This window comes from Heterodontus francisci, chromosome 6 (assembly GCF_036365525.1).
Source record: "Heterodontus francisci isolate sHetFra1 chromosome 6, sHetFra1.hap1, whole genome shotgun sequence".
In the NCBI taxonomy this organism is placed as follows: domain Eukaryota; kingdom Metazoa; phylum Chordata; class Chondrichthyes; order Heterodontiformes; family Heterodontidae; genus Heterodontus; species Heterodontus francisci.
The window spans coordinates 77304307-77331842 of record NC_090376.1 but is presented as its reverse complement, the minus strand read 5'-3'; the positions used below and the strand labels follow the sequence as shown (position 1 = coordinate 77331842).

The following is a 27536-nucleotide window of genomic DNA, read 5'->3' as shown; positions in this document are numbered from 1 at the left end:
TCCATGAATGACCATCCTCCCTTTCCTAGAGACATGAAATTTACTGTGAATAAAATCAATCCTAATAGTTAACTACCAGTTCCTTACCACACCACTGCGAAGAATGATCTGAAGTGTGTACGAATGCCCATGGGCAGCAGCCAGGTGTGATGGAGTGCAGCCTCTATCATCCTTCGCTGTTAAGTTTGCACCGTTTGTTACCAAGGCCTGAGGAGCAACACATGAAGACATTATATTGTAGTTCTCTTTGCAAAACAGAAACATAAAAATTTATGGCACAGAAGGCGGCCGTTCAGCCCATCATGCCTGTGCCGGCCAAGAAAGAGCTCTCCAGCCTAATCCCACTTTCCAGCTTTTGGTTTGTAGCCCTGTAGGTTACAGCACTTCAAGTGCATATCCAAGTATTTGTTAAATGCAATGAGATTTTCTGCCTCTACTACCCTTTCAGTCAATGGATTCCAGACCCCCACAACCCTCTGAGTGAAAATATTTCTCGATTCCGCTCTAACCTTTCTACCAATTACTTTAAATCTGTAACCCCTCTTTATTGACCTCTCTGCTAAGGGAAATGGGTCCTTCCTATCAACTCTATCTAGATCCCTCAATTTTATAGTCCTCAATTAAATCCCCTCTCGCCTCCTCTGTTTCAAAGAAAACAACCCGAGCCTTTCCAATCTTTCCTCATAGCTAAAATTCTCCATTCCTGGAAACAGCCTCCTAAATCTCCTCCGTACTTTCTCTAGAGTGATCATATCCTTCCTGCAATGTGGTGGCCAGAACTGTATGCAGTTGTGACTTAACTAGTTTTTTTATACAGTTCTAACATAACTTCCAAGCTGTTATATTTTATGCCTCAGCTTATAAAGGAAAATATCATGTATGCCTTCTTAACCACCTTACCTACCTGTCCTACTACCTTCAGCGATCTGTGCATTTGGACTCTAAGGTCCCTCTGTTCCTCTACACTTCTCAGTATCTTACCATTTATTGTGTATTCCCTTGCCTTGTTTGCCCTCCCCAAATGCAATACCTCACATAGGCTGCTCTCATGATAGAAACTGAGAGCATTTCAAGACTTCAGAATGTATAGCCAATTAATATTAAAGAGTGAATGTAGTGCTGTACGTGAGACATATCAGTGCTGAAAATTTGACTAACTCACAGATAACAAATAGTACAAGTTAACTGCATGACAAACACCCTCTGCATAGCCACAGTGATAAACCTTAACCTGAACTTTAAAAGATGAGCTCGGTACTGCATCAGTATGGATTTTCACTCCTATTATCATTAAAGATTCTAAGCTGTATTGACAATTTAGTATCTACCAGTGTTGCAGTTGTGCCAGTCTTGTACCTAGCTGAGATGACCTAAGCTCACATGCCTAGAGAAAAAGAAAGATGAGGAAAAAGGAGTGAGGGACACAGGCAAAATATTGATTTAAGTTTAGCTACAACTAGTTGATCTCCCACGCTGTTGCTTACAGACAAGAACTAAAAGTAAATATTGTAGAACCCTTATGGTTCATAAAGAGAGGTGATCTTCATCTATCAGTCTATTGGATTTGAAATAAAATTTCTGATCTGAAAGTGCACTGCCTTATCAAGTCATCATTCTCCCCTCTCCAAAACTATAGCTTATTAAAAAAAATTGCATATACTATATACTAGAGACTAAATTAATTTCACACTTTTGCACTGTTTGAAATATTTATTTTGGTGCAGAAGAATAATGTGAAATAAAGTTAAGTTACCTGCATACATGCATCATGACCCCTGATAGCTGCGATATGCACTGCTGTCCAGCCCCTGGGAGTTACATCAGTCATATCAGCACCATGCCAGAGCAACCAGTGCAGGCACTGTAACATATAAAATGAACTGTAAACATTCTGCTCTTTTAAATTAAATATGATTAGGATTGATATGTTTTAAATTTATAATAAGGCTGCTTTTCAAATAGCTGGATAATTATTAAAATTAGTACCAATTCATAATTAGTAATAGACTGGCAAAACCAAGAATGAAAATATTGTAGAACCCTGAATATTCTGAACATATTTTAAAGATATGCTTTTTTTTAAATAAACAGACAAGCAGTCTGATTTCTGTTCCTCTCTCGCTCACCCTCTTCAGTGTTTTGCTAATAAATGTAAAGTTAGCAATTACCTACACTCTGGCAATATTTCTTAGAAATTTGGAGAAAACAGGAGGCAGAGAATGGGAAACGATTAAGGTACAGGAGGTGCATTAGTTCAAGTTTAACTGTGTGGTGTATGCTGACAAACGTAATAATAAACATTTCCTGTAATGGTCTCTATTTAACTCCCACTCTCCAACTATTTCTGCCTCCCTCTCTGGCTTTCTTGAGTCTCCCATTCTTAATGATTCTCACACATTTTCCCATATTCTCTTCCTCGCAGTTTATCTTTGGCCCCTATATTTACATGAAGGCGGGGAAGGCAGCGAGGCTTCTGTCAGCACCTGGGAAACCTGGAAATATAGTCAGGGGTCGGGGTGCCTCGGAGAGAGGGAGATCGGACGCCTGGCGGGTATGGGGAGAGAGGTCAGTTAACACGGGGAGGGGGGGGGGGGGGAAGAGGGGGAAGAGTGATCGGACAGCAGGGAGTGGGGAGCGAAATCAGACAGAGGGGTAGGGGAGGTGGGTAGGCGATGTGATAGTGATCACAGGGTGTCAGCCCGTCACAGGGAAGCAAATCATGGCAGGTTTGCCTGAGGCACCAGGTAAATACTCTGGCTCGTCCTGGACCAGAAGCAGTGCTGGCAAAACATTTACCTATTGGATCTAGCAGCTCCCACCTCCCTTTAACTGCCAGGTTACTGAAACCCTGGAAAAGCCGGCCACCAGCCGTTAAATCCAATCTGCTGGCAATCTGTGGCATAGAGCCTCATTTAAATAATCTATATGTATTTATTGATACAGTTGTAAACAGCTCTTCACCTCTAAACTATCTGAATGCACTGCCCATTGTAATGGAGTGAATTTGTGAACAGGATCAACTTCATTGATGCTGGCTCCATTTTTCACCATCAGTTCAAGTTCCTCCACATCACTGGCTTTAACTGCACCATGAATTGTGGCAAAAGACTTCTTCTTTCTTGCAGCTGTCAAACACAAATAATTTCAAAAAAATGAATGCACTAACATTTGGCAATTATATAACAATAGAATTTTAATGCCATTGGACTTCTTTGCATTTATGTTTTGCTCAAGTTGTGCTAGTGCAGTGGTTCTCAAACTGGGGGCCCATAGCGAGTTTCCGTTGGTCCAAGTAACATGAAAGTCTTCACCAAGCAGGGCTGGAGTTACGAGTGGGTGACATGACCGTCTGAGTGCCATGGTCAGAGGGCACTGTGGTCAAGAGTAAACAATGAGCAGTGGCCGTAGGCGGGCTTGGTGTGAGCCGCGAGGTTGGAGTGGACTGCAGCCACATATGCCCCACAGATTGGGAGGAGGCGCGTTGAGAGCGGCAGGAAGATTGCAAGGTAGACCCACAGTTACCAAGGATGTTAGTAGCCGGCAGGTGATTCTGCCTTGTTCAAGAGAGGGGAGGGTTTTTTTTTTCTAAGTATATTTAAGTACTACGTATTTAAACTCAAAGAAATATCTGTTTTCTTAAAAGCCTTATTAAAGCACTCTTTACATGCAGCACTTTCATATTATGAGTATTATACCGTAGTATAAGTTAGATGGGAGCCCATAATTACTAATGCATTTGAAAAGGAGTCCTTCAATAACAAAAGTTTAGGAACCACTCTGCTAGTGATATTAAGGGGAAAATGAGCATCTTACATTTAATTTAAAAAAAACCTAAACAAAATATTTCCATCATTTCACATTTGACTTTTCAGCACTGGACCATTTTTCCCACCTTCTTCCCTGAAGGCACCAATTCATCATGTGGTACAATTCCATTGGTGCTGACAATTCCCTGGGACCTCATCTAAGTGGACAATTTGTGAGCTTCAATGGTATTTTCTGGCTGGCTACTCCACCACTGGGACATCACAGCAAACCTGTCCTCATCAGCATGTGTGCAGGGGTCTCTGAATCACAAGCATAAGTTGGAATGGCTGTTTCTCTGCCTTCTGTAGTGTGGGACACTGAAGACAATTACTTTGCTCCCACACCACCACTCAGCACAAATTGTGGATTGAGCTGGAGACACCCCAGTCGATATGCAGTGTCATAGTCCATAGGGCTATCATGTTCTGAACTTTTTCAGTGCTATAGAACAAGCAGATCTTCCTTTGGAGTTAGAGTGAATGGCACTGGTTAAAAGGCTACTTGAATTATTGGTTTAGGCCACAGAAATGTCAAATAAACATTGGGAAGATTGAAGTCATTGTCATTGTCTTTGGTCCCCTAGCCACCGACTGAGTGGAAGGCGGGGGGGTGCATTCCTAACGTTTACCCGCCTCCACTGCATTTTTAGATGGGGCGGCGGCAGTGAGAAAAGGCCCACTCACCTCATGCCAATCAAGACCCTAAAGTGCCAATTAACTGACACTTAAGGGACTCCTCCTGCCACTGCTGGTATTTTAACCGTGGTGGCCGGACAGCAAAGGCCCCAAGAACCACGCCTGGTAAAACCAGACGGCCTTCTTGCGGGCTGGGGGGAGCCCTCCTAATCAGACACCCAACCGCCCCCAACGCACAACACTCCCCACCCCCCACCAACTAACCGACCCCCTTGATCCACAGAGGGCCGCCCCCGAAACCCCAACTGCCCCCAATGCACAACACTGCCCACCACCACCCCCTAAACTAACTGACCCCTTTGCCTTGCCGGGACCCGGCCAATTGTCCCCAGCACGACCCCAAAAACTTACCATCCTTCAGGATCCGTCCTTCCTCTTCCTGCTGAAGCTGAGTGTAGACCCAGCAGTGGCCACCACTCCCAGTGATGCTGCTGGGACTAAGAGCTGCCAGGCTGCTGATTGGCCAGCAGCTCCATTAGACGGGACTTTCTGCTTCAAGGAGGTGGAAGTTCTGCCCAGGGCTAATTAAGGGACTGGGGAACAAAAAATCCTGGCATGGCTCCCCAGGCCTGGCAAAGATGGGCTCGCCAATGGCTTTTTGGCCAGTGGGCGGGGTCTCCTGCCTAACATAAAATTTCGGCCTTAATATTAAAGATGAATCAATTAGTTGGAAATATGTAAATAATTGCTGTATAGTAAAGGAAAAAGGCAGGATAGGCAGAATGTAGGAATTTGTGGATGGAGGAGGAATAGAAATATTTTGAAAAATACACAATTACAGTTGTGGAAAGAAAGGATTTCATTAAGGGAGGACAGGCAGCAGAAACAGTATGAATAGAGCTGAAGAGTAAAGGATACAAGACTCTGTTGGGAGTCACTTACAGACCTTCTGACAATGGGAGGGAGGGGAGATGCATTCATATAGAGATTCAGGAAGCATGCATCAGAGACAGCACAGTTATAATAGATGTTAATTTTCACATAAACGGGAAAAACCAGAATAGCCCAAATAGTAAACGTAATTAATTTCTAGAATGCATTTGGGACAGTTTTCTGGAACAATATGTTTTAGAACTGATTAAAGATAGATAAGGACATGGTAGACTTGGCGATGAGGAAGGAACTAGACTTAATTAACAAACTGACTGTAAGGGAACAGCCTGTGAATAGTGAATGTAATATGACCGAACTTGATAAGGTTTGAAAGGGAGTTGCAGACTCACAAACCAGGGCTTTACATTTAATTAAAGGGTTAAGAAATAAGTTGATCACAGTGAACTGAGATGAGCCGCTAATGGGTAAATCTACAAAGAAATAGTAGATAGTGTTCAAAGATGATTTTGGTACAATACAAAATTAGTACTTACACTAGAAGGCAAAAGCTTCACTTGTACTGTTAAGCAACCATGGTCAACAAACGAGGTAGGAAACAGTTATCACTCTAAAAGCAAAGGCATACATGCAAGGAAAAGCAGAAATCCAGCAGCCAGGGTGAGCTAAAAAGCATAAAGCAATACAAAGAAAGTAATGAGTTGCAAAAAGGTATGAAAAAAAACTTACAATGGATATCAAAGCTAACAATAAATGTTATGAATATATTAAGAGAAAGAGAGTGGTAAGACAGATGGAAGTAAGACTATAATAGATATCATGGAAATGGCAGACTTGTTAAATTAACACATTATATCATTTTTTTTCACCAGTAGAGGAAGAGGACAAAGTACATACAGTTTAAGAGAACCTAGAAGTAAATCACAGGGAGGAATGTAGTTGGCTTAATATAAGTCCCTCACCATCAGCATCCTGGGGGTTACCATTGACCAGAAACTTAACTGGACCAGCCATATAAACACTGTGGCTACAAGAGCAGGTCAGAGGCTGGGAATTCTGCAGCGAGTAACTCACCTCCTGAAACCCCAAAGCCTGTCCACCATCTAATAGACACAAGTCAGGAGTGTGATAGAAAACTCTTCACTTGCCTGGATGAGTGCAGTTCCAACAACAATCAAGAAGCTCGACATCATCCAGGATAAGGCAGCCCACTTGATTAGCACCCTATCCACCACCTTAAGCAATCACTCCCACCACCACTGAAGCACAGTGGCAGCAGTGTGTACCATCTACAAGATGCACTGTAGCAGCTCACCAAGGCTCCTTCGACAGCACCTTCCAAACCCGCGACCTTTACCACCTAGAAGGACAAGGGCAGCAGATGCATGGGAATACCACCACCTGCAAGTTCCCCTCCAAGTCACACATCATCCTGGGTCAAAATCCTGGAACTCCCTTCCCAACAGCACTGTGGGTGTAGCTACAGCTCATAGACTGCAGCTGTTCAAGAAGACAGCTCACCACCACCTTCTTGAGGGCAATTAGGGATAGGCAATAAATGAATGATTAAAAAAAAGTACAAATGTTAATGAAGAAAATAATAGCACTTCAGACAACAGATTTCCAGGGCCTGATGGTTTCCAGCCTAGGGTATTGATGGAAATAGGTACGGAAATTGCAGGTGCATTCGTCATAATTTTCCAAAGCTGTCAATATTTGGGAATTGTGCCTTTGGATCCAAAAATTTCAATGTGGTTCCATTATTTAAGGAAGGAAGAAGAAAACAAAAATATAATAATGAAAAGTCAGCATGGATTTCAAAAGGGAAAAGCTTGCTTGAAGAGGTAACAGAATCAAGGGTAATGCAGTAGATGTAATTTATCTTTGATAAGATGCCACATTAATAGACTAAAGAATAAGGTTAGAGCATGTAGAGTCAGGGATAAATAGCACAAGTAACCAGCTGGTTATAAGACAGAAAATAGATAGTAGGAGTAAAGTGTAGCTCTTCAGAATAGCAGAAGGTGGAAAGTGGGCTCCCACAAGGATCAGAGCTCGGAACACAGTTGTTCACAGTTTATGTTAACAATTTTGACTTTGGAATCAAAAGAAAAATATCTAAATTTGCAGATGACACCAAATTTGGTGTGGGAGATGGATGTGGGGGATATAGTCAATACTGAGGAGGACTGCAGCAAATTACAAGAAGACATTAATAAATTTGAAGAAAGGGCATATGATTGACAAATGATAGAGTCATAGAGTTATACAGCACAGAAACAGGCCATTCTGCCCATCATGTCTGTGCTGGCCATCAAGCATCGATCTATTCTAATCCCATTTTCCAGCACTTGGCCCTTAGCCCTGTATGCTATGGCATTTTAAGTGCTCATCTAAATACTTCTTAAATATTGTGAAGGTTCCTGCCTCCACCACCCCTTCAGGCAGTGTGTTCCAGATTCCAACCACACTCTGGGTGATAAAATCTTTTCCTCAAATCCCCTCTAAACCTCCTGCCCCTTACCTTAAATCTATGCCCCCTGGTTATTGACATCTCCACTAACGGAAAAAGTTTCTTCCTATCTACCCTATCTATGCCCCTCATAATTTTGTATACCTCTATCAAGTCCCCCGTCGGCCTTCTCTGCTCTAAGCAAAACAACCCTAGCCTATCCTGTCTCTCTTCATAGCTGAAATGCTCCAGCCCAGGCAACATCCTGATGAATCTCCTCTGCACCCTCTCCAGTGCAATCACATCCTTCCTATAGTGTGGTGCCCAGAACTGTACACAGTACTCCAGCTGTGGCCTACCTAGCATTTATACAGCTCCATCATAACCTCCCTGCTCTTATATATTCTATGTCTCGGCTAATAAAGGCAAGTATCCCATATGCCTTCCTAGCCACCTTATCTACCTGTGCTGCTGCCTTCGGTGATCTATGGGCAAGTACACCAAGGTCCCTTAGACCGTCTGTACTTCCTAGGGTCCTACCATCCATTGTATATTCCTTTGCCTGGTTAATCCTCCCAGAATGCATCACCTCACACTTCTCATGATGAAATTCCATTTGCCACTGCTCTGCCCATCTATATCGTCCTGTAATCTAAAGCTTTCCTCCTCACTATTTACAACACCACCAATTTTCATGATATTCAACATAGATAACTATGAGGTATTACATTTTGGTAAGAAAAATAAGGAGGTCACATATTACTTGGAAAATAAGAATTTAAATGGAGTAGAGGCGCAAAGGGATCTGAGAGTACAAATACATAAATCACTAAAAGTAGTGATGTAGATTAATTAGGCCATTAAAAAGGTAAACTAAGCAGCAGGGTTTATTTCTGAAGGATGGAATTGAAAAATATAGAGAAGTCGTGCTAAACCTCGGTCGAATCTTGGTTAGACAACACTTGCAGTACTGGGCAGAATTTTGCGCAGCTGTCTGAATTGGGAGTGGCAGCATGGGGGGGAATGAGAATCACGTCGGAAGCGTCTGTCCAGAAATCTGGTGTCGTGACGTTGCTTCCAGATTTAGTCAGCGGCGGGAAAGTAACAAAGCAGCATTGTCGGGAATCTATTTTAAACTGCTGAGCAGTTAATTGTAATGCATTTGCATCTAATTTGCATAGATTTAATGGTGGGTTTGTGATTTAGTGGATGTCGGGCGGCACTCACACGCCTTTGGGTACACAACCATTAAAAGCTGGCAGCACCAAAGCAAGGCTTCAGTGCCACAACAGGTAAGCAGCCATAACGGAAAAGCGCTACATAGGTGAAGAAGGAGACGTGGACGTCATTGCCGGACTGCAGTGCTGTGAACTCTGCAAGGTGTGGGGGGGATGTCAGGATGTCTGGATCTCGGGGTCTCTGCAAGGGGGAATCCTTGGTTTTGTGGGGCTTTATCATGTGACCAAATTATTGGGTGAGATGTGTGGTTGCGCATACTGTTGGATGAGAGGGTTAGCCATCAGCAAGGCTGGGCACTCAAGGCCATCTGGGACAAGTTGCAAAAGCTCAGTTCACGGGGTAGGATTGTCTCTGCATTGATAGCACTCTGTAGGCCCACTGCAGCCAATTGTGTCACGAAGGGCCCACTTGCACCACACAGTGTACCAGATTCAAATTAGCTAGCTCCAAATGTCTGAGCAGCATTGCCAGAGAAGACTACGCCTCTCCAGGGAGGTCATCGCCGACTTATGCACAATGCTGCAGGATGAGTTGTGACCTATGGGATTTGTGGATTACCCTAGGCCAGTGGCCCTGAAGAACACAGTGGCACTAGAAATTTACACATCTGGATCATTCAAAGGATCCTCTGGGGACATGTGTGGGGTCTCACAGGCAGCAGCCCACCGCTGCATTAAGGAGGTGACCAATGCCCTGAACAAGAGGGTCGGTGACTATGTGCGCTACCGGACCAACCCCAACAGTCCGGCCGAGGGGGCCACTGGATTCAGGGCCATCGCTGGATTTGCATGAATGCAAGGTGGGATAGCCACATGTGTGCAATCTATCAAGGCTCCAATGTACCTGCCAGCCACCTTCATCAACAGGAAGGACTTCCATTCAATCAATGCTCAATTGGTCTGTGACCACCAGAAGTGTTGCCTCCAAGTGTGTGCCCGCTTCCCAGGAAGCAGCTATGTCACCTATATACTTCAACAGTGCCACAGCTTTTCAGGCCCCTGCTTACCTTCAGGGATATATTCTCAGGGACAAGGGTTACCCATTGAATACTTAGCTACTCACGCTTGTGAAGAAGCCTCGCAATGCAGCAGAGGAGAGGTACATCAATTGCCACAGCTCTACCCGAATGATCATCGAGCAGGCTATTGGACTGCTGAAGATGAGATTCCCCTGCCTAGATCAATCTGGTGGAGCCCTGCAGTATTCCCCTGTGAAGGTTTCCCGTATCGTTGTGGTCTGCTGTGCTCTGCACAATCTAGCAATGCAGAAGGGGAAGGTCTTGCATGACGATGAGATGCCCCAGTGACACTCCTCCACTGACAAGGAGGACATGGAGAAGGGAGATGAGCAAGCAGCACAGGATTTTGAAGCCCTTGCACCAGAGGCCAGGCAGATTGAGCGATGCACCAAGGAGGCAAGAGACAATCTCATAATTACCCACTTCCAGCCACCCTGATGTCGACTCACAGAGAAACCAATAAAGAGTGACATCAATGCATGTAGTCTGTTGCCTCCTTTCCGTTTGTGTTCTGTGCCTAGCACCCAGCTGAAACATGCGCTAGTGCCCATGGGAGGGAAGGGTCATACAATGGAATTCCACTAAGGGAGAAGGGCGAAGTCAGCAGCTCACAATTAAGGCATGATAGAATAATCACTTTTACACAATGAATGTTAATGGCTTGAACAAAAGAACTTGATATGAAGCATCACATGTCAGATATCAAACACCCATGAACCCCCAGGTGTGTCTAGGTGCTTTTCTTTTTACATTTACAAGTGTTTCTATGAGGTGTGAACCCATTGTTAGCTGCTCAGCTGGAGGGAGGCTGCTGATCAGGCTGCCCCTTGGCCTGTGATGATGTCGACAGCCGTCCTCTGGCTGCCTGAGGCCTGGAATGTCCCAGCTGCCTGAGGTTTTCCTGCACAGGTGCAGGACTCTCCTCAGACATCATGGCCACTGGAGCTGGACTCACTGGCGGAGGAGCTTGGGAGCCCGTGCCCACACTCAGAGCGCCCGGATGGGAGCCCCCAACTGTAGAGGTCAGCCTCTCCTCCTCCCTTTCACGGCTCACTTGAACCTCCCTGCTCATCAGAGGACGAGGAGCTAGAAAAGACTCCAGGCACATTGTCCTTCTCTCGCTTTGCCACTTGTGTCAAGCTCAAGGCCGAGGCGATGGTGTGCTGGTCAGCGTGCATTTGTGTGATCCGGCTCTCCATGACGGTCACCAACCTCTCGATGGAGGAAGCCATGCGCTCACATGACTGAAACATCACAGCACTCATGGCATGGATGGGGGACTCCTCCATCGTCCGCTCATGGCTTTGCAATACTTTTGGCATCTCCGCCAGATGTTACTTTACCTCTCCCTGCAACTTCAGCATGCCCTGTGCTGCCGACATCAGAGGCTCATCGTCAGCAGGGGACTCAACATGGAGCTGGCCACCCTCTGCTGTCTCAGCCTCAGCCAGCGTGTCACGCACGTATGCAGTGCTCTCACCAGATTCTGGCCATGATTCTAAGCCAAGTGGAAACATTGAGGTGAAAGTATCTGCGCTGGTGCAAGGTGCAGGAGAGTCATGGAACAGTGCCTCCTCTGAGTGCTCCTCCTCCTCAGAGATGGATGTCTGGCCCCATTCTGGCTAAGCCTCCTGCGGACCTCGACCTGCATGTGAGAACACAACATGTGGGTTAGGCTGTGCCGATCTTGCCATGCCAAGCATACGTGTTGCGGGTCTCCAAAAGTAAACTGCATGTCAATGGAAGTCAATCCTCACTCTCTTGCATGGAGACTCCAGTCTCTTCGTCAGATATGGAGCGGCCGCCCTGGGTCCCTGCCAATTCTAACACCTCTTCCTCGGCTGTGGAGAGGCTGAAGAACTGGGATTCCTCCCTCAGTTCAGGTGCCTCCCTCCTGTTTGTTGGCCCTCTTGTCCTTTAAGTGGAAAGATAGAGATAGTCAAACTTCACACAGACAGCAACATGACAGTTCTGCTAGTGTCAGCCCCTCGTCCCCTCGTGGGTTATTCTATATAGATCATACTGCCATGCGCTCTCAGGGCCGTTAATGGGAGTGAGCTGTGAAAGAAGGTGGCCTGTGGCCAAAATACAGCCATGCATCTGTCAGAATGAGGTGAAGCCTGAGCCTCCCCCCCTCTGCCAGCACAATTGTAGTGCCTCCCCGCCCATGTCCCACATTCTCTCGCATAGCCATTTCAAATCCTTAAAAAGGAGAGAGTTATGATGCAGTAACCTTGGCAGAACGAAGGAGGTTGTTGACCCTCTTACCGCACTGGACCCAGTTGTGTTGGGTGACCCAACAGCAGCTAACCTGCTCAGCGATCTCCATCCAGGCTTGCTTGGTCAGGTGGGAGGACCTCTTCTTGTCATCGCTGGGGTAGAGGACCTCCCGTTTTTCCCATGCAGCCTGGAGGAGAACCTCCAGGGAGGCATCGCTGAACCGTGGGGCCACCCGGTGTCTTGCATCTGACCTGGCCCCTCTTGGCTTCCAGAGAGCCCCTGAACTTCTAGGTCCTTGGTCAGCAGCACAGCAGTTCAGCAGCAGAGGGACTCCAGGCAGAGGGGCAGCAGTTCAGCAGCAGAGGGACTCCAGGCAGAGGGGCAGCAGGACAGCAGTTCAGCAGCAGAGGGACTCCAGGCAGAGGGGCAGCAGGACAGCAGTTCAGCAGCAGAGGGACTCCAGGCAGAGGGGCAGCAGGACAGCAGTTCAGCAGCAGAGGGACTCCAGGCAGAGGGGCAGCAGGACAGCAGTTCAGCAGCAGAGGGACTCCAGGCAGAGGGGCAGCAGGACAGCAGTTCAGCAACACACCAGCAGCAGTGCCAATATTTCAAAGGCAAAGCAGCAGCAAAGTCAGTAAGTGAAGCAGCAGTTTAAGCAGAACTGGCAGCACTTTAAAGATGGTGGCAGCACCTGTGTTTTCTTCACTGACGGCGCCATTGGCCGCCCACTCCCAGCACAGGATTGGCCAGGCCCCGCACCTCCTTTATGATAATTGGCCGTCCTCTGCGCGATCACAATGGGCCGACCGCATATGTGACGAGCGGCGGTGATGCCCACTTCCGGGTCCACAGCCAAGACCCATGATGAGTTCACTAAATTCTTCCCATTGTGTGCAGTTCTAGTCACCATATTTTAAGTAGGATATAGATGGCGAGGGTGCAAAATGATTTGCAAGGATGATGCCAGAACTGCGAGGATATACCTATCAGGAAAGGGTGAACAGTCTGGGTCTCCTTTCTCCTGAAAAGAGAAGGCTGAGGGGGTGACTTAATAGAGGTATTTTATAATTATGAAAGGTTTTGATAGAGTAGACACAGAAGGCTGAATTTTCCAGTGGGCGTTGGAACCCCAACTTCAAGACCATATATGGGTCCCAACCCCAATGGTGTCCGAGTCCTACTCGCCTGCGTGATCTTCCCGGAGAGGCCACCTCCCGGAGCCCTGTCCAATTAGGGACAGAGGGCAGACTGCGCAGGCGGGAGGGCCAATCAGAGCACCCAAGGCTGTCGGCAGCACCAATGGGAGGTGCCGATGTATGTTGGGGACTGCGAGGCCGCCTCCATTTTCCCCTGTCTGATCCCTTCTATTTTTGAGCTATTCTTTATTCTAATGTTGTTTATCTCTCCTAGTCCTCTGTGCACCTCGTTTCTCCTCTCCCTTTACCTGACAAATTAGGTTAATCTCTTCCCCACAGCACTAATTAACCTCTCTGCAAGGACATTTGTCCAGGCCTGTTGAGATGCAATCTGTCCAACTTGAACCAATCTCTCCTGCCCCAGAACTGGTTCCAATGGACCAGGAATCTGAAGACCTCCCTCCTGCACCATTTCTCCAGCCATGTATTAACCCACCTTATCTTACTGCTGCTCTACTCAATAGCATGTGGCACTGGGATTAATTCAACAATTACTACCATTAAAGTCCTGCTCTTTAATTTCCTCCTTAGCTCCTGAAGCTCTGACTGCAGGACCTCAACCCTTTTCCTTCCTATGTCATTGGCTCCAACATGGACCATGACTTCCAACTGTTTCCCTACCCCACTCAGAATGTTGTGCACCTTTTCCATGATACCCTTTACCCTGGCACCAGGGAGACACCACATCATGCGAGACTCATTTTACGGTTGCAGAAATGCCTGTATATCTCACTAACTATTGAATCCACTAGGACCACTGCATTTCTACATTTTGCTATGTTCTGCTTTGCAGTCTTTGCCATGGATTTGCTCTGAAATGCACTCCTTCAAGGTGTCACCACGCTCACCAGTATTCAGCACTGAAAACGAGTTTGTGAGTGTCAAACACTGCCTGCCACTTCTTCCTACCCTGCCAGATGGGCACCAATGTACTATCCTGCTGATCTTTCTGTGGCTGCAAGAGGCCACCTCCTGGAACCTTCAATCCAGGGAATTTCAGCTTCCTGTATACCCCTGCAGTGACGCCAGCCGCTCCTAAAGCTCAGAAACCCCAAGATTAAGTTCAAGCAGCTGGAGGCACTTCCTGCACATATGGTTATGCAGGACACATGAAGCATCCGAGAGTTCCTACATGGCACAGGACTTGCAAGCAGCAGGACTCAGCTGTCCTATCATTCACTGAAAGGTTTGATGTATTATTCCCAGTCCTCCTATTCATTAACGTACACCAAATTTTTATTTCATACAATTCAGGTCCCTTTAAAGTTGGTATCCTCTAGTTCATTTCATCCCCTTAGATTTAATTATTCACTCTGATTATTTATTTATATATTTACTTATCTACTGTTGTCCCTTGGTTTAAATTGCTTAGCACCTTCTTCCCCCTCTGCAAGTAATTTCCACTCATCAAATCCCCATTTTAAAGTTCTCACTCTGTTTTGCAATTCACTCCTTTTAGAAGTTCGCTATCTATACTTTGACCTCTCCCAGCTGTTGCAGATTTACCCTCTAATATATATCTTAAAGACACAGGACAGTTTACACTGGCTAGCAAACCCAAGGCACACAATAATTAACACCTAATCAGTAATAGAAACAGAAAATGCTGAAAATACTCAGCAAGTCTGGCAGCATCCGTGGAGAGAGAAACATCTCAGATCTGTGACTTTCATCAGAACTGGAGGGTAAGAGGCCAGAGGGAGGGGTCCAGGTGGAGGGAGAAAGCTGGAGATGGGTAAAAGGATCCACTGAGCAGGGGGAAGACTCCTGGGCAAAGAAGTGAGTGCGGAAGTGAAGGCAATGGAAGAAGAGCTTAGCATTGTACTGAGCCCGAAATTCATTGAGGTGGGGACATAAGGGAAAGAAGCTGAGTCCTTTGCTAAGGACAGATCATTCAGGATCAGAGAGGGAAAGGTCAGAGTGTATCATGAATACATGGCAAAGGATGAGATTCGAAGAAGTTATTAAGTCAGAGGGAAATGAAGGGAAAGAAGGAACCAGAGGGGCATGAGTACCTATGAGTTGCTGAAGCTTGCGATCCTTCACACATGAAAGGAAGATTAAAAAAAAGTATTTTGTTAAAGTAGCGGATGAGGCAAAGGATGAAATGAAACTGCAGACCAGGACAGCTTTGAGATAGAGAGTTGGTGCTGCTTAAGAGAGGTCGAGAGTATGCATGTGACAGCACATAGCGTCGAGTGTGGATCTTAGGATGCAGGGAGAATAATAGTTTGAGGCATTCTGAATATCCAGGAGATATCTGTAATCGTGATTGGATCCCAAACACAACAGGTCGAATTTCAGTTAGCATCCACGTGGAACAAGCTGGAGCAGGAGACAGTTGCTGAGGAAGGATATGTGGCTGTGAAAGGGGTTTTGGTAGATACCTGATCAAACATGAGAAAAGAAATAGAAAGCAATGAAGTGAACAAGATAAAGACAAACGGAAATCCCGTAGAGAAGAGCAGAACTTCTTCAAGGTCGGCAATCCTGGAAGAGAAGTGGCAGTGAATTAAACAATAATACAAAAGAAACATACTGCAGATGCTGGAAATCTGAAATAAAAACAAAAATGCTGGAAATACTCAGCAAGATTGGCAGCATCTGTGGAGACAGAAACAGAGTTAATGTTTCAGGTCTGTGATTTTTCATCATAACATCTAATCAGTGGCCTACTTATATTTGATTTGACAATTAACTGCCAACTGACTTGCAGTTTTTAAACTGCTGGGTGAATGGGATTGATCTGAATTAGGATCTGAGCAGCAGAGCTTTGGATGAGCTCAGGTTCGAGGGTGGGAGACAGGAGGCCAGCCAGGAGAGCATTGGAATGGTTAAGCCTGAAGATAGCAAAAGCACGGACGGTGATTTCAGCAGTACTTGAGCTGTGACAGGAACAGAGCTAGGCAATATTACAGAGATGGAAGTAGGTGGTCTTGGTGTTGGAGAGTATATGGAGTCAGAAATAGAAAGTTGAGCTAACGAACAATTTGGTTCAGTCTCAGACAGTGGTCAGTGAGGGGGATGGAATCAGTAGCTAAGAAACAGAGTCTGTGGCAGAGATCAAAGACAATGGCTTCAGTCTTTCTCAATATTTAACTGAAGAAAATTTCTGCTCATCCAAAACTGGACTTCATATAAGCATACGTGCATAGTGCAGATTCAATAGAATGATAGCAGGTCCTAAAGGGTTAAATGAGGACAGGTTGCATAAATATGGCTTGTATACCCTTGAGTTTTGAAGGCAGAGGGCTGACCTAATTGAAGAATTTAAAATGACAAAAGGATTCAATTGAGTAGATACAGATAAAATATTTCCTCTGGTGGGGGAATCCAAAACAAGGGGACAATGCTGAATTAGAGATAGACCATTTAGAAGTGAAATCAGAAAGCAATTTTCCACACAAAGGGTATTGAAAATCTGGAATTCTCTCCTGCAAAAGATTGTGCATGCTGGGTCAACTGAAATTTTCGAGACTGAAATTAACAGATTTTTGTTAGGTAAAGGTATCAGGGGATATGGAACAAAGACAGTCAAACGGAGTTGAGGTACTGATCAACCATGATTGAAAAAAAATGTTGGAACAGGCATGGGAGCTGAATGACTTACTCATGTTTCTAGATGCACTATTGTTTTTCTGTTCTTTAGGGAACTAAGTCAGTGCATTCCTATTCTGTTACCTGACTAAGTGATAAGAATGTACGAAGGAAGGGAGGCTGAATTAGCATTGGTACAATGTCTTTTTTCAAAAAAAGGAATTACAAATAAGATACCTTGATCTGAAAGTGACAGAAATATCTAGCATTATTCCATTTATGTCATTAGGCACATTTACACTAAGATTTCAGAGCCATCTGGGATTAAGTAGATTAACCCAAGCCAATCAATTTAGAAATATTTTATCCCAATACAACTCTGAAGGTGCATTCGCACTTCAAAGTAAAATTGATTGTGAGGCCAAAATTTACTTGAAGTAAAGCAAAGTGAGACTCCATCCTCCGGAGTCTCTCACTCTGCTTCCTTCTGGTGTCAAGTTAGGTTTCTCACTCCATAGGAACAGGAATAGGTCATTTAGCCCCTTGAGCTTGTTCCACCATTCAATGAGAGCATGGCTGGCCTGTGACTGAACTCCATATGCCCACCTTTGCTCCATATCTCTTAATACTTTTGGTTAATAGAAATAGATCAATCTCAGACTTAAAATTAACAATTGACCCAGCATCAACTGCCGTTTGTGGAAGAGCATTCCAAACTTCTATTACCCTTTGCACGTGGAAGTGTTTTCTAACATCACTTCTGAAAGGCCTGGCTCTATTTATTTAGACTACATTCATTAGTCCAGCATTCTCCAACCAGCAGAAATAGTTTCTCTCTCTACCCCATTAATTCCACATAATATTTTGAAAACTTCCATCAAATCACCTCTTAATCTTCTAAATTCAAGGGAACACAACCCTAGTTTGTGTAATCTCTCCTCGTAATTTAATCCTTAGAGTCCAAGTATCATTCTAGCAAATCTATGCCGTGCTCCCTCCAAGGCCAATATATTCTTCCTAATGTGTGATGCCCAGAACTGAACAGAGTACTCCAGGTCTGGTCTAACTAGGGCTTTTTATAGCTGCAGCATGACTTCTAACCCTTTGTATTCTAGTCCCCTAGATATAAAGGTTATCAATCTAAAAGCCTTTTTGATTTGATTTTACCTGCCCATGACATTTTAATCATTTATGTACAAAGACCCCCAAGTCTCTTTTGACCGCCACCGCTTCTAGCTTTTCACCATTTAGAAAGTACTCCATTCTATCCTTTATAGTACCAAAGTGAATGACCTCACACTTGCCTATATTGAAATTAATTTCCCTCAGTTTTAACCATTGACTTAAACTATTAATATCTCTGTAACTTTTGTTTCCATCTACAGGGCTTACAATGCCGCCTATCTTTGTGTCATCAGTAAACATGGATATGTGGCTCTCTAACCGTCATCTAAGTTGTAAATAAATACAGTGACTAGTTGAGGCCCCAACACAGGTCCCTCGGGGACACCACTAATTAGAGTGCCTGTCCATTATCCCTATTCTCTGTCTTTTGCTGCTCAACCAATGTCCTAACCAGGTCAATAATTTGCCTTCAATTCCATGAGCTTCAACCTTAGCTAACAGTCTTTTAAAGACAGACTTTACCAAATGCCTTCTGTAAATTCATATAAATAGCATCCATAGGCATTCCCCTGTCCACTACTTTAGTCACCCTTTCAACAAATTCAATCAATTTCATCAGGCATGACCTGCCCTTTTCAAATTCATGCTCATTCTCACTGATCAGCTGAAAATCGTCAAGGTGTTCAGTCACTCTATCCTTAATTATGGATGCTAGTATTTTCCTGACAAAAGATGTTAGGCTAACGGGTTTAGAATTCTTTGTTTTCCCTCTCTCACTTTTCCTAAATAGCAGAGTGACATGTGCCATTTTTCAATCTAAAGGATTGGTTCCTGAATTGAGAGAACTTTGGAAGATCTGCAATGTTCTCACATACTTCCTTTAAAACCCTGGGATGAAAACCATCTGGTCCCAGGTCATTTCTCATCTACATGCTGCCCCTCGGCAACAGCATCTGAAAGTACAGCATTAATTTTCACATGTATGCTGACGATACCCAAGGTCTACCTCATCACTTCTCCACTGTTGCTAAATTATCAGACTGCTTATCTAACTCCAGTACTACAACATAGGAGCATGAGTAAGCCATTCAATACGATCATGGTACTTCAATGCCTTTTTCCCACACTATCCTCATATGCCCTTATGTCATTTGTATTCAGAACTCAGTCAATCTCTGCTTTAAACATACTCAATGACTGAGCTTCCACAGCCCTCTGGAGTAGAGAATTCCAAAGATTCACAACCCTCTGAGTACAGAAATTTCTCCTCATCTCTGTCCTAAGTGGCTTCCCCCTTATTTTAAAATTGCGTCCCCTGGTTCTAGACTCCCCAACCAGGGAAACATTTTACCTGCATCTACCCTGTTTATCCCTTTAAGTATGTTTTACATTTCAATGAGATCACCTCTCATTCTTCGAAACGCTAGAGAATACAGGCCCAGTTTCCCCAATCTCTCTTAATAGGACAGTCCTGCCATATCGCGAATAAGTCTGGTGAATCTTTGTTGCACTCCCTCTATGGCAATAATATCCTTCCTAAGGTAAGGGGACCAAAACTGCACACAGTACACCAGATATGGTCTAACCAAGGTTCTATACAATTGAAGCAAGACTTCACTACTCCTGTACTCAAATCCTCTTGCGATAAAGGCCAACATACCATTAACCCTCTTAATTGCTTGCTGCACCTGCATGTTAGCTTTCAGTGACTTATTGACAAGGACACCCAGGTCACTTTGTACATCTACACTTTCTAATCTCTTACCATTTAAGAAATACTCTGCACATCTGTTCCTCCTATCAAATATTTTTCAACATTATATTCCATCTGCCACATACTTGCCCACTCACTAAGTCTTTCCAAATCCCCTTGAAGCCGCTTTGCATCTTCCTCACAACATACATTCCCACCCAGTTTTGTGTCATCCGCGAACTTGGAAATACTACATTTGGTCCCCACATCCAAATCATCACCATTGTGAACAGCTGGGGTCCAAGCACTGATCCCTGTGGTATCCCACTAGTCTCAGCCTGCCAACGCGAGAATGACCTGTTTATTCCTAATCTCTGTTTTCTGCCTGTTAACCAATCCTTAATCCATGCTAGTATATTACTTCCTATTCCATGTGCTTTATTTTGCTAGCCAAGTTCCTGTGAGGGACTTTGTCAAAGGCCTTTTGTAAATCCAAGTATACCACATCCACCGACTCCCCTTTATCAATTCTGTTAGTAATAGCCTCAAAAAACTCCAACAGGTTCATCAAACATGATTTCCCATTCATAAATCCATGTTGACTATGCCCAATCTGATCATTATTATCCAAGTGTCCATTTTTCACATCCTTTAGAATAGATTCTAGGATTTTCCCAATGACTGATATAAGGCTAACAGGTCTGTAATTCCCTGTTTTCTCTCTCCCTCCTCTCTTAAATAGTGGGGTGACATTTGCAACCTTCCAATCTGCAGGAACTGCTCCAGAATCCACAGAATTTTGGAAGATGATCACCAATGCATCCATTATCTCCATTGCTACGTCTTTCAACACTATGGGATGTAGAATATCAGGTCCTGGGGACTTATCAACCTTCAACCACATTAATTTCTCCAATACAACTTTCTTACTAATACTAATTTCCTTCAATTCCTCAATCCCCCTAATCCCTTAGATTGCGAATTCTGGGAAATTTCTTATATCTTCCTCTGTGAAGACAGACACAAAGTAATTATTTAGCTTCTCTGCCATTTCTCTGTTCCCCATTATAAATTCTCCTGACTCTGCCTGTAATAGACCCACATTTGTCTTAGCCCCAAACGTATCCTTTTTACATACCATAGAAGGTTTTACAGTCCATTTTTATATTTTTTGCTAGCTTACATTCATATTCTATTCTCCCTTTATCAGGTTCTTTGTCCTCCTTTGCTGCATTCTAAAATCCTCCCAATCCTCATGTTTACTACTATTTCTGGCAACTTTATAGGCCTTTTCTTTTAATCTTACACAATTCTTAACTTCCTTTGTTATCCACGGTTAACTGCCTTTACTTTTGGGGGTTTTGTGCCTTGAAGGAATGTATAGTTGCTGTCAACTATGTAATATTTCTTTAAAGACTATCTATTGCTACAGTCATACCTTTTAATGTATTTTCCCAATCCATCTAAGCCAATTTGCCCCTCATACCTTCATAATTTCCTTTGTTCAAATTTAACACCCTGGCTTCAGATTGAACTACCTCACTTTCAAACATCATGTAAAATTCTATCATATTATGGTCACTCATCCCTAAAGGTTCTTTTAGAACAAGATTATTAATTAGCCCTTTCTCATTACATAATATTAGATCTAAATTAGCCTGTTCTCTAGTCGGTTCCTCACATACTGCTCTAGAAAAACATCCCTAACACACTCTAGAAACTCGTCCTCCACAGTATTAGTGCTCATTAGATTTACTCAGTCTTTATGCAGATTGAAATCACCCATGATTACTGTATTACCCATGCTACATGCTTCTCTAATCTCCTGATTAATACCATGCCCCACACTACCACAACTGTTTGGTAGCCTATAAACAACTCCTACCAATGTTTGCTACCCCTTGCTGTTTCTTAGCTCTACTCAAACAGATTCCACATTTTGTTGTTCCGATCCGAGATCCGCCTTTACTAAGGTACCGATCCCATCCCTTGTTATCAGGGCAACACCACGTCCTTTTCCTTTTTGCCCGTCCTTCCTAAAGGTCGAATATCCTTGAAAATTTAGTTCCCAGTCTTGGTCACCCTGTAGCCACGTTACTGTTAAGGCAATTAGATCATACCTATTTACCTCTATTTGGGCCTTTAAGTCATCTACATTGTTGTGAATGCTGCCTGCATTCAGGTAGAGTGCCCTTAACCTAGTCTTCTTGACATTCTGCATTCTAAGCTTAGTTGATGCTTGCCTTTGTTTTGCCTGCCTTCTATTGTCATTTGCTACTTTTCTACCTTCTGTTACCAACTTTACTTACTTACAATTTGAGCTACCCCTCAGGTTCCCATCCCCTGACAAGCTAGTTGAAACCCTTCCCAACAGCACTAGCAAATCTCCCTGCGAGGATATAAGTTCTGGTCCTGTTAAAGTGTAGCCCATCCATTTTGTTCAGGTCCCACCTGCCCCAGAACCAGTCCCAATGTCTTAGAAATCTGATGCCCTCCCTCCTACACCAATTATCCAGCCATGTGTTCAATCAATCAATCCTCCTATTCCTATGCTCACTAGCACATGGCACTGGGAGTAATCCTGAGATTACTGCTTTGGAGGTCCTGTTTTTAATTTCCTTTCTAACTCCCTAAAATCTGCTTTGAGGACCTCTTCCCTCTTCCTACCTATGTCATTGTACCAATGTTGACCATGACCTCTAGCTGTTCACCCTCCCCCAGAAGGATGTCCTGCAGCTGCTCCATGACATCCTTGACCCTGGTACCAGGGAGGCAACACACTATCCTGGAGTCACATTTAATGTTGCAGAAATGCCTGTCTGATCCCCAGACTATAGAATCCCCTATCATATTGCTCTTCCACTCTTCTTCCATCCCTCCTGTGCAGCTGAGTCACCCATTTGTGACATGGACTTTGCTGTGGCTGCACTCCCCCGAGGAACCATTGCTCTCACCAGTATCCAAAATGGAAAACCAATTAGCAAGCAAGATAGACTTAGGGGGTCTTCTGCACTGCCCGCCTGGTTCTCTTAGACTGCCTGGCAGTCACCCATTTCCTCTCTGCCTGCATGCTCCGAACCTGCGGTGTGACCACCTCCCTAAACATGCTATCCACGCAGTCCTCTGCCTCGCGGATGCACAGCAGTGACTCCAGCTGCTGCTCAAGTTCTGAAACCCGGAGCGCAAGCTTCTGCAGCCGGTGACACTTCCCTGCAGATGTGTTCGTCTAGGACACGTGGTGTGTCCATGACTTCCCACATACTGCAGGATGTACATTCCACTTGGCAGAGCTGACCTACCATAACGTAACTTTAAAAACTTCTTATTACAACGAGAAGTAAAATAACTTACCAGTTACTCACCAATTAACTTCTTTCCTTGTACCGAAGAGACAGGAGATACTGGAGGCTGATAAAAGGTACAAGAAAGAAAGAAATAAAGGAGCCCCTCCCTCATGCACCGAACTCCCACTTTACATTCTGTACCTCAAATTTATTTTCTTCTTACTTTATAGTACCCCTCCTTACCGAACTCCCTCAATTACCAAACTCCCTTCTTCACACCCTGTGCCCTCCAACAGCATTCAGTGCAGACAAGCAGCACTTAGAGTCCCCTGAATTTATATTTGAAAACAATGCTGTGTCAGTTCTGCTAGAGCACTGCTAAAGCTCAGAAACTAGTTTAAGCTAGCTACCTAATTAACTAGCTACAGCTACTCTCAGAGAGTTAGTAAACCCCTGTTTAAAACTGTAAGAAACCTAACTTACCTCTTAACTGAACAGGAATTTCAATTAATTGCTAGATGTAAACAAAACAAAAACTTGTCTTGAGAGATTAACCCTTAAAATTCACTCAGTTACCAAACTCCCTTCTTCACACTCAGCGCAGTACAAGAATAGAGATTTCCTCCAATTAAATATTGGGAAGACCAAGGCTATTGTCTTTGGTCCCTGCTCCAAACTCCATTCCATCGATACCAATTCCACTTCTCGCCCTGGCAACAGTCTGAGACTAAACCAGATTGTTCATAATCTAGCTGTCATATTTGACCCTAGGATGAGCATCTGACCAATATCCACGCCATCACTAAGAAAGCTTATTTCCACCTCCATAACATCACCTGACTTCATCCCTACCTCAGCTTATCTGCTGCTGAAACACTCATTCATGCCTTTGTTACCTCTTGACTTGACTATTCCAATGCACTCCTGCCTAACCGCCCACATTCTACGCTCCGTAAACTTGAAGTCATCCAAAACTCTGATGCCCAAATCCTTCCTCACACCAAGTCCCATTCACCCATCATCCCTGTGCTCACTGATCTACATTGGCTCTCAATCAAGCAAAGCCTTGATGTTAAAATTCTCATCCTTCTTTTCAAAACTTTCCATGGCCTTGCTCTCACTATTTCTGTAATCTCCCCCAGCCCCACAACCATCTGAGATATCTAATCTAATTACGGCCTCTCGTGCATCCCTGATTTAAATCGCTCCACCATTCGTGTCTGGGCCTTCAGTTGCCTAGGCCCTAAGTTCTGGAATTCCCTCCCTAAATCTCTCTGACTCTGTACAGCGGGACTGGTGGTCTGAAGTGCATTGGTTTCAATGCGAGAAGTATAACAGGTAAGGCAGATGAACTTAAAGCTTGGATTAGTACTTAGAACTATGATGTTGTTGCCATTACAGAGACCTGGTTGAGGGAAGGACAGGATTGGCAGCTAAATGTTCCAGGATTTAGAAGCTTCAAGCAGGATAGAGGGGGATGTAAAAGGGGTGGGGAAGTTGCATTACTTGTTAAGGAGAATATCACAGCTGTACTGTGGGAGGACACCTCGGAGGGGTCGTGCAGCGAGGCAATATGGGTGGAGCTCAGGAATAGGAAGGGTGCAGTCACGATGTTGGGGGTTTTCTACTGGCCTCCCAACAGCCAGCGGGAGGTAGAGGAGCAGATATGTAGACAGATTTTGGAAAGATGTAAAGGTAACAGGGTTGTAGTGGTGGGTGATTTTAACTTCCCCTATATTGACTGGGACTCACTTAGTGCTAGGGGCTTAGATGGGGAAGAATTTGTAAGGAGCATCCAGGAGGGCTTCTTGAAACAATATGTAGATAGTCCAATTAGGGATGGGGCTGTACTGGACCTGGTATTGGGGAATGAGCCCGGCCAGGTGGTCGAAGTTTCAGTAGGGGAGCAATGCGGTAACAGTGACCATAATTCCATAAGTTTTAAGGTACTTATGGATAAGGATAAGAGTAGTCCTCGGGTGAAGGTGCTAAATTGGGGGAAGGTTAATTATAACAATATTAGGCAGGAACTGGAGAATTTAGATTGGGGGCGGCTGTTTGAGGGTAAATCAACATCTGACATGTGGGAGTCTTTCAAATGTCAGTTGATTAGAATCCAGGACCAGCATGTTCCTGTGAGGAAGAAGGATAAGTTTGGCAAGTTTCGGGAACCTTGGATAACGCGGGATATTGTGAGCCTAGTCAAAAAGAAAAAGGAAGCATTCGTAGGGGCTGGAAGGCTAAGAACAGATGAATCCCTTGAGGAATATAAAGACAGTAGAAAGGAACTTAAGTAAGGAGTCAGGAGGGCTAAAAGGGGTCATGAAAAGTCATTGGCAAACAGGATTAAGGATAATCCCAAGTCTTTTTATACATATATAAAGAGCAAGAGGGTAACGAGGGAAAGGGTTGGCCCGCTCAAGGACAGAGAAGGGAATCTATGTGTGGAGCCAGAGGAACTGGGCGAGGTACTAAATGAGTACTTTACATCAGTATTCACCAAAGAGAAGGACTTGGCGGATGATGAGCCTAGGGAAGGGAGTGTAGATAGTCTCAGTCATCTCATTACCAAAAAGGAGGTGTTGGGTGTCTTGCAAAGCATTAAGGTTGTTGAGTCCCCAGGGCCTGATGGGATCTACCCCAGAATACTAAGGGGGGCAAGGGAAGAAATTGCTGGGGCCTTGACAGAAATCTTTGCATCCTCATTGGCTACAGGTGAGGTCCCAGAGGACTGGAGAATAGCCAATGTTGTTCCTTTCTTTAAGAAGGGTAGCAAGGATAATCCAGGAAATTATAGGCCAGTGAGCCTTACATCAGTGGTAGGGAAATTATTCGAGAGGATTCTTCGGGACAGGATTTACTCCCATTTGGAAACAAACAAACTTATTAGCGAGAGGCAGCATGGTTTTGTGAAGGGGAGGTCATGTCTCACTAATTTGATTGAGTTTTTTGAGGAAGTGACAAAGATGATTGATGAAGGAAGGGCAGTGGATGTTATCTATATGGACTTCAGTAAAGCCTTTGACAAGGTCCCTCATGGCAGACTGGTACAAAAGGTGAAGTCACACGGGATCAGAGGTGAGCTGGCAAGATGGATGCAGAACTGGCTCAGTCATAGAAGACAGAGGGTAGCAGTGTTTTTCTGAATGGAGGGATGTGACTAGTGGTGTTCTGCAGGGATCAGTGCTGGGACCTTTGCTCTTTGTAGTATATATAAATGATTTGGAGGAAAATGTAGCTGGTCTGATTAGTAAGTTTGCGGACGACACAAAGGTTGGTGGAGTTGCGGATAGTGATGAGGATTGTCAGAGGATACAGCAGGATATCGATTGGTTGGAGACTTGGGCGGAGAAATGGCAGATGGAGTTTAATCCGGACAAATGTGAGGTAATGCATTTTGGAAGATCTAATGCAGGTGGGAGGTATATAGTAAACAGCAGAACCCTTCGGAGTATTGACAGGCAGAGAGATCTGGGCGTACAGGTCCACAGGTCACTGAAAGTGGCAACGCAGGTGGATAAGATAGTCAAGAAGGCATACGGCATGCTTGCCTTCATCGGTCGGGGCATAGAGTATAAAAATTGGCAAGTCATGCTGCAGCTGTACAGAACTTTAGTTAGGCCACACTTGAAATATTGCGTGCAATTATGGTCGCCACACTACCAGAAGGACGTGGAGGCTTTGGAGAGGGTACAGAAGAGGTTTACCAGGATGTTGCCTGGTCTGGAGGGCATTAGCTATGAGGAGAGGTTGGATAAACTCGGATTGTTTTCACTGGAACGACGGAGGTGGAGGGGTGACATGATAGAGGTTTACAAAGTTATGAGCGGCATGGACAGAGTGGAGAGTCAGAAGCTTTTTCCCAGGGTGGAAGAGTCAGTTACTAGGGGACATAGGTTTAAGGTGAGAGGGGCAAAGTTTAGAGGGGATGTGTGAGGCAAGTTCTTTACACAGAGGGTGGTGAGTGCCTGGAACTTGCTGCCGGGGGAGGTGGTGGAAGCAGGTACGATAATGACGTTTAAGAGGCATCTTGACAGATACATGAATAGGATGGGAATAGAGGGATACGGTCCCCGGAAGTGCAGAAGGTTTTAGTTTAGGCAGGCATCAAGATCGGCGCAGGCTTGGAGGGCCGAATGGCCTGTTCCTGTGCTGTACTGTTCTTTGTTCTTTCTTTCTCCCTTTAAGACGCTCCTTGAAACCCAGCTCTTTGCCCAAGCTTTTGGCCATTTGCCCTTATATTGCCTTATGTGGCTCAGTGATTAATTTTGCTTCATAATGCTCCTGTGAGGTGCCTTGGAATGTTTTATTACGTTAAAGGTGCTATATAAGTATAAGCTGTTGTTGTTTAGTGCTATTATTTTCATTATTGTTAACTTGCTTACATTAATTTTGGCTCACCACCACCTTCTGAAGGGCACTTAGAGATGGGCAATAAA

The 27536-nt window shown here is 44.5% G+C and overlaps 1 protein-coding gene across 3 annotated transcripts in view; it reads right to left on the bottom strand.

The window, feature by feature from the left end:
* Nucleotides 1–27536, bottom strand: part of LOC137371396 (ankyrin repeat domain-containing protein 42-like) — a 77114-nt gene that overhangs the window by 45998 nt on the left and 3580 nt on the right. For all 3 annotated transcript variants that reach the window (XM_068033923.1, XM_068033922.1, XM_068033924.1), the window contains exons 2-4: nt 2962–3125; nt 1754–1861; nt 88–207 (exon numbers count right to left, since the gene is read on the bottom strand). In XM_068033923.1, the coding sequence (XP_067890024.1) occupies nt 88–207; nt 1754–1861; nt 2962–3125 (392 nt within the window). The remainder of the gene's footprint in view (nt 1–87; nt 208–1753; nt 1862–2961; nt 3126–27536) is intronic.